Source organism: Capsicum annuum, chromosome 6 (assembly GCF_002878395.1).
Source record: "Capsicum annuum cultivar UCD-10X-F1 chromosome 6, UCD10Xv1.1, whole genome shotgun sequence".
In the NCBI taxonomy this organism is placed as follows: Eukaryota; Viridiplantae; Streptophyta; class Magnoliopsida; order Solanales; family Solanaceae; genus Capsicum; species Capsicum annuum.
Window position 1 is genome coordinate 177,088,489 of NC_061116.1, and position 7,967 is coordinate 177,096,455.

The window sequence follows — 7,967 nt, forward strand, 5'->3', positions numbered from 1 at the left end:
ATGAAGTTGTCTTCAACCTCGATTTTCAATATGAAAATTAATTTAAATTCTCCTCAAATCATCTTTAAATACCTCCAAAATTAATTTTCAAGCTCCTTAATTTGTTTTCAACAAAATTTATAGAAAAGAAAATCTATTTCTTAGTTTCATTGGCAAATGAAATATTTGTCATGTTAATTTCGTTTTAGTTTTGAGGGAGCTTAGCATTGTTCAATCTTGATATGAAATCAGGTTAATTTGAAATTGAAAACAAGTAATTTTGATTCAAATATATGAAAATCTCACAATATGCAAAAACTATTCAAAACTTTCGTCATTCTTATAGTACAATTTTTATGAATAAGCAAACAATAATTCATAAATGATACACTGCATAATAGTATATTTTTGTGGTTTGATCCTTCTATATATAACAAAAAATTTAAAACACCAAATTATTTTTTTTAAGGTGAACATTTTCTTTTTTAAAAAATAGAAATTTATTTCCAAACTGATTTTTTCTTACCTTTGATTAGCCAAGAAGAAAGAAAGATGTTTCATAACTATTGAATTGCTCAAAATATAAAAGACTTTAAGCGAGAAACAAAGGCAAACTGTAGTTTTTCTTAAATAAAATACTCATCTTTTTCAATTTATATGTCATCTTTTATTTTACTTAATCTAAAAATAAAAAAGGGTTAAGACTTCCTCTAAACTATCTGAAATAGAGCAAAAATATTTTCTATTTATTTTTTAACTCAAAATACCTCTTATTTTGTTTTTTTGGTTTAAAAATATTCCTCACCTTAATAGAGTGTCATCAAACATCCATGTACTAAGGACTTTCTTTTTCCTTAAAATTTATAGTCTACATCAATTTTTTTGGAAAAGTTTAAGTAAAAAGTGTTAGATTTTTTGAAGATGAAACGGTTACAAGTATTAAATGAGATGTTACGTTGGATGATTTAGTGAGTCGACTAATATTAAATGGGATGTTGATATGACCTGATCATGTGATAATTTTTTTTGGCACATTGTGTACTAGGCAATACTTTATTAAAGTTAGCCTATTTGTGAGCCAAAAAACAATTAAAGGAGTATTTTTGAGTTAAAAAAAATAGAGGGATATTTCTACTCCATTTCGGATAGTTTAGGAATAGTTTTGACCTTTTTCATAAATGAAATGCTTATATGGACTGAGAGTATGACAATTTTTTTTCACGTGGCGTGCTTTGTGGCATTTTGTTAAAGTGAGGGGTATTTTTGAGGAAAAATAAACAGAGGAATATTTTCGAGCTAAAAAACAAACTGAGAGATATTTTTGAGCCAAAAAATAAATAGAGGATATTTATGCTCCATTTCGAATAATTCAAGGACAGTTTTGACTTTTCCGATTAAAAAAGACATTTTTTTTATATTTAGTAACATTTTAATTTTAAAATACTTCCTCCATTTCAATATAGTTGTCTCCTTTTCTAACAATATTTGTTTCAATTTAATTGTTTATTTTATGAAATCAAGAGAATTTTATTAGATTCTTATAATACTATTTCGATCATTAAATGACTAAATAAAGTGTATATACTCAAATTTATATTTTAAAAATATAATAAGGCTAATTTAGTAAAATAAACTTCTATAAATATTTTTTAGAAGAGTATTAAATCAACAAAATCAGCTATTTTAAAATAAAAAAATATTTATTCTAATGATTTATAACTATACAAATATTTAAAAATTATTTTAATTTATAAATTTTAAAAGTCTTTCTGAAAATAAACTTTTAAGCATATTTTCTTTAAAGGGTATTAAATCAACAAGACCAACAATTTTAAAATAAAATATATATTTTATTCTAATAATTTATAATTATATAAATATTTAAAAATTATTTTAAATTATAAATTTTAAAAGTCTTTCTCTTTAAAAATTCATGCTAAGTCAACTAAATTGAATGGAGAGGGTAATAACATAAAATAATAAAGTGAGATCTAAACATCATCACTAGGGTTGGGCATGGTATGGTATATATCGAATTACCATACAGAATCGATATTTTTGATACCGTAATTTTTGATATTATGGTATTTGATATGGTATATGGTATACATTTTAAATTTTTTTGATATATGATATGATATATGGTATTTACAAATAAAATACCGAAATACCAAATATCATACCGAAATATATATAGTTACATAAGTAACTTATATCTCTCTCTATATATATATACACAAAAAAAAAATACTTAGTATTAGTATAAAAATGTTTAGATTTTGAAACATTTGTTACTCTATCTTGATTGAAATATTTTTTTAATATAATTGACTAATAAAAGGAATTGTTTGTACTTCTTTTTCATATTTCTACATGTATAATGTATTTTTATGATACAATTAAAATATACTTTTGAAAAGTCGAAGTAATAATACTCTAATATATGAATATATATTATCAAATTTAAATAAACTATGATTATCAATTATCATACTGCAAAATATCAAATCATATCAAATTATTATTATATAATAATAATATAATATTTTAAAAAACTGAATACCGAAATTCCGATACCGAAATTTTAAATAACTTACCAAATCATATCCTACCATACCCACCCCTAATCATCACTGTCTAACTCTGAAGCCTCAACAAACCTCTTTCCAAAATTTTCTCTGTAAAGAAACAGTAAGTTTCTGGATCTTTTGCTGCTAAACTGTAAGCCTCAAAATTATCCGTCACTTTTTCCCGATGTGATCAACAGTTTGTTTTCGAATATCCCCTTTAATTTGAACTTGGGACATACACAATTTGTTGATTATTATCAGTCAATTCAATTTGGATGCTGCTACACAATCCCAATTTTCATGGTTCCACTGATTTATTGACCCAAATTTTGTATCCGGGTATGCTTAAATTATCTCCTTTCATCATCAAACCCATATGAAGAAAAACTATTCATTTGGTTCTGGTAGTCCTAAATCTTTCCAGGCCTATCCAAGAACCGATTTCGACTTGGAATCTGGGACCGTTAAAAGATCAAGAAAGTCAAAAAGATCAAATTATTTTTACCCAATCAAGATGCTTAAATCATTGGGAAAAAGAATTCATAATTATTACAAGCTTTACCCAGCTAGACTGTTTGTGTTTTCCTTGTTAATTGGGGTTATTATTCTCATTGTATTATCTGTTTCCGAAAGTCGATTTCGTATGATGAGCAATTATGCAAAATTTGATATGGGTGTTGTTGATGCATATCCGTTTTCTAAGTTTAGGAATCTTGTTATGGTTGCTGGACATTCAGTTTATACAAGTAGTAGTTGTCAGAAAGTTGATAAGGAGGATTCTTGGTTTTTAGAGTCTTATCAGAAACATCCTGGTCAAGCTGCAACGTTTGTTGATCATATACGAAAAGGGGTTGAAATTACAGCTGCTGATGATGATGCATTGCTCCTATTTAGTGGTGGTGAGACTAGGAAAGATGCCGGGCCGAGAAGTGAAGCTCAAAGTTATTGGACTGTTGCTGAATCTAAAGGGTGGTTTGGTGAGTTATTTTTTTCCCACATATACTTCATATGGAACTGATGGATCTTTTGGTAGAGCGTCTAAGAGTAGTATTGAATATGGTGTATTAGTAATGCGGGGATTATTTCTTATCTAGTGTTTGGTTTGGTATATTAAGGGCAATTCTGTCTTTAACCATGCTTATCCACTTATTAATGACCCTTGTATTGCTAATACCATGGTTTGCTATGTATTTATACACCCTTAATACTGAATAGAGTGTATAACTGATACATGTTATGCATATCTTGAAATCCTACCAAACAAATGATGAAATAATAACACAACTAATACATGTATTATTATCTCTAATACATCCTACTAGACGACTCCTCAGGGTGTATAAAATTATCATTTTTGCGTCTAGAAAACAAAAAATTAGTAGAGTAAAGAAACCGACTGAAGAGTTATGATCTTCTTATTCCTTTGCAAATGTTTGATCACGTTTTAGGATCTTTAGGCTTCCAAACCCTTGTATTATATTTCTGTTGAAATAAGATGATATATCTGAAGCATGTGGGATATCTAATGTTATTGAAATTTTTAATATGAACTACCATCTGGCACATACCTCTCACATTTTGCATGGCCATTAATATGTTCATCATTACGTTATGTCTTATTAAATAGAACAAACATTTATTCTTTTCGGATAGTACCATGATAATGCATCTAGCTTGCATGAAGGTTCATCTTCTGGTTACATAGTTTGAAGACCTAAGTTGCAATTATTCAATGTCTTCCTGAAAATTTCAAATGATTTTTCCTATTTTTCAAAAATAAATGTGCCTCTTCACATGATCAACACCCTCATGCAAGTAACTTTCGGACGTTTAGAAGAATTATCCAAAAAATTCACTTCATAAACCATCATTGTTGAAGATTAGTGACAGATGTAAGAATTTTGGGGTATAACTCTATCAGATATGGTGATCCACGACTGCTTTTCTGTTTAGTTAATTGGAGGTGGAAGTCAAAGCTAGATACAAAGTTCAGTCTATATTCATTAGTTTGCATTCCCATTTTTTGTCTGGTCCTCAGAGCATCATCGTTAGGTGAAAGTGTTTATTTTTACTGGGCTTGTGATTCATATAATCCCATCATGGCTGAAAGGTTCTGGAGTATGCATGATGAAAGTAGTAGCCTTCTGTTAGATGAAGAGCTCTATGTTTTGAGATAAACTGGATGTTTGAAATGCTTAATTTTTAATTCATGAGACCTCTGCCATCTTTTCCCGTTCAGAATATGAGAACGAAAGCATTGAATATCATATCATTGGCACATACATCTGATAGTTGGGTGGCCCTTATATGTTTGAGATATTGTTGTATCTTATCAACTAGAACACGCATTTGATCTTTTCAGGTAGCACCATGATCGTGTGTCTAGCTTGCAAAAAGGTTCATTCTCTGCTTACATAGTTATAAGATCTAAGTCCACTTGCCTAGTCGTTTTTTCGAAAGATTTTCAGTGTACCTTCTCATTTCAAAATAATTGTGCCTCTTCACATGATCACCACCCTCACGAGAGTAATTTTCGAACCTTAGAAGCATTGACCACACAATTAACAAATCCGTGAATTATAATATGTTCTCTCACTTCATCTTTTGTTTGTGACATCTAAATTCATTTGTAATGATGAAATCTAGGATCATACGCATGTGACCAAAATTTTTCTTCTGATCCATGGCCATATTAACATTATTTCTACTATGCACTTTGTATGCAGGCAAACAAGAAAGTGTAAGAGGGAGGGCACTCACCGAAGAGCATGCTAGAGACAGTTTTGAGAATCTTCTCTTTAGTGTTTGTCGGTTCAGGGAGCTTACTGGAACATATCCACAGAATATAACTGTAAGACATTTATAACCTCCTACAGCTAAAAATCAGAATTCCATGTATAAAAGAAATAAAGGAATGCCCAACATTTTCATTGCTGAATTGTTTACCAGAAATCTGCTTTTGGTAACCGATGTCTGAATCACATATATGTATAATATGCATCAAAAGTAAGATGAAATAAAGGTAACAGATTTAAGTAAGAAGATGTCGGACTTTTGCTTTTGCACATCTAAAACAAGCATGAAGAGATCTTCACTTGATGTCTTTGCATCTGAGTATTCCACGTAAGTGTTGGAGACATTGATTACTTCTTTGTTTTGGGTCCAATAGACGTACAGTAGGTAGCGATCAAGGCCGTGTTCCTCCATAAGCTGTTCCAACTTTTCTGCAAAATAAAATTACAAACACAATCTCAAAGAGTCTGAGTACTGTTGTTACAGCTTTTGCATTTTGTCTTTTCCTCATGATTGCCCAAGTAAAATTATGTTCTTATGGTAGGATCCATGGAGCTGTTTGTATTTTGTAGATCACAGTGAAAAAACATATCCTTCTCCAGCGGAACTCAGTAGTTATGACATAATTGAAGAGACTTATAATTTTCTTTAGCTTGTCCAAGGGTGTGGCCTTGTGGTCAATGAAGTGGGTTGAGAACCTGAGGTCTCAGGTTCAAACTACAATGGAGGCAAAAAACACTAGTGATTCTTCCCATTTGTCCTAGCTTTGGTGGACAGAGTTACCTAGTATCTGTTGTTGGTGGAAAGTGATTATTATCCTGTGGATTTAGTCAAGGTGCGCGAAAGCTGGCTCGGACACCACGGTTATCAATAAAAAAAGTGAATTTAAACATTGATCTGTTCTGTTCATAGAAAGGGTGTTATCAATAAAAAAAGTGAATTTAAACATTGATCTGTTCTGTTCATAGAAAGGGCAGATGGTTGTCAATGCCCCCCCCAAATGGGCATGGGAGTAGATTCTGTATTTTCCCTATTACTAACATATTGGGGATCATCCAAACGACACTGATGCCAGAGACTCTGCTGACATAATAATCTAAACTGGCTCCTTGTGCAATACTAGGTCCTCTATTATGTAGCAAGAGCTCTGTCTCAAGAACATGAAACAATGCCTTCGTATCTTCTGAAGACCTTTCAGGCTCTTAAATTAGTCACGTAGTGTAAGATGTTTTGGCGCATGCTGAATGTGACTTAGTGGACATGCTTATTGTTTATGGTGGTCTCTAAATCTAGTATTTCTTTTAAATCTCTTCTCAAGTTTAATTAAAATTTCTGTTGCTTTCCTTCTAATAACTAAAGTATCCATTCTAGCAGCTTTGATAATGTTATCTGATAATGCACAAGTACTAATAAAATTTATTTCTCCCATATCATCTTTATTCCTTTACATTTTTATTTATGTCTTGGTGTATTTTAAAGTTTATGTGGCTACATGATTCTTCGTTTATCCATGGTCTTCAATTAAGCACCTAAAATATGGCTATGATCAGCATTTTAGTTTCTGCATTTGTGTCTCTCCATTTGTATCTGTAGTGGAAATGCTTTGGTGAGTTCCTATGTGATGGAAGAAGTGTCTCTTTCAGCACATACGATGGCCGTGATCAGCAATTCTTTATTTTTGGCGTGCACTGTCTCTTCATTCGTAGAATTGTATTTGTAGTGGAAATGTTAAGTGAGTTTCTGTGCAAGGAAGAGTAGCTAGGTCTTGATAAACTTTTTCAACCACTGTGCAGGTTGTAGGCTATGATTTCAAGGAGAAGAGATTTAAGCAACTGCATCGGTCTGCAATTGGATTTCCAGAAAAAAGTTTTTTTTACTCAGGGACATCATCTTCACAAACATCGAGAGAAGCAGCTTTAAAAGGAGAAGCACTGGTGAGAACACAGTTTAAAGAAGATCCTTACGGATGTAAAGGCTCTCTTCGTCGCAAGAAGCTTGGTCGTGATCCTTTTCATCGCTCGGTCCCTTATCCTAACGGATGTCCTGAAATTGAGGGTTTGTTCAGATATTGTGGAACAGCTCCATATCCAGGTTCCCTACCTTGGGCCTAGTAAAATTCCATAGTTCTGAAAAATTAGAAGATAGCAATTGAAAAACCGATATCGTAAAATATAAATTCCTTCTTCTATTACTTCATATCTCCTGTTCTTGTACTAGTTATATTAGAATAGCAAGAGGAACTAACTTGTCTGCAAAGTGTAGAGAAATAAAGGGGCTTGCGTGCTGTCTGGTTTAAAAGATCTTATGGAAATTCCTTGATGATTTAAAAAATGCAGCATGCTACCGGGCTCAGGTTAAGAAAGCATATTGTATTCCTTATAATGATTAAAAGTTTCTTCACTGCACAGAACAGTGATTACCTCCACTACCATTATGCTGGTTCTTGTCATTGATTTCTTTTGCCATTATTGTTGAAAAACAATACTACTAATAATTATCTGGAGGATCATTGCAACCTGAGTTTTTCTATTGGTATTAATACTCTTAAATGGCCTCATGTACTTGAACACAAGAAGTCTTTATTAGTAGTCTTTGACAGTATTTACAGTTGCAATTGCGGTTTCT

At 31.5% G+C, this 7,967-nt stretch overlaps 1 protein-coding gene across 1 annotated transcript; it reads left to right on the top strand.

The window, feature by feature from the left end:
- The first annotated feature begins 2,536 nt into the window (after nt 1–2,536).
- Nucleotides 2,537–7,767, top strand: LOC107872952 (uncharacterized protein C57A10.07). Its single transcript, XM_016719637.2, has 3 exons — nt 2,537–3,526; nt 5,276–5,400; nt 7,136–7,767. The coding sequence occupies exons 1-3, from the start codon at nt 2,926–2,928 to the stop codon at nt 7,451–7,453; spliced, it is 1,044 nt and encodes a 347-aa protein (XP_016575123.1). The 5' UTR covers nt 2,537–2,925; the 3' UTR covers nt 7,454–7,767.
- Nucleotides 7,768–7,967: the final 200 nt, after the last annotated feature.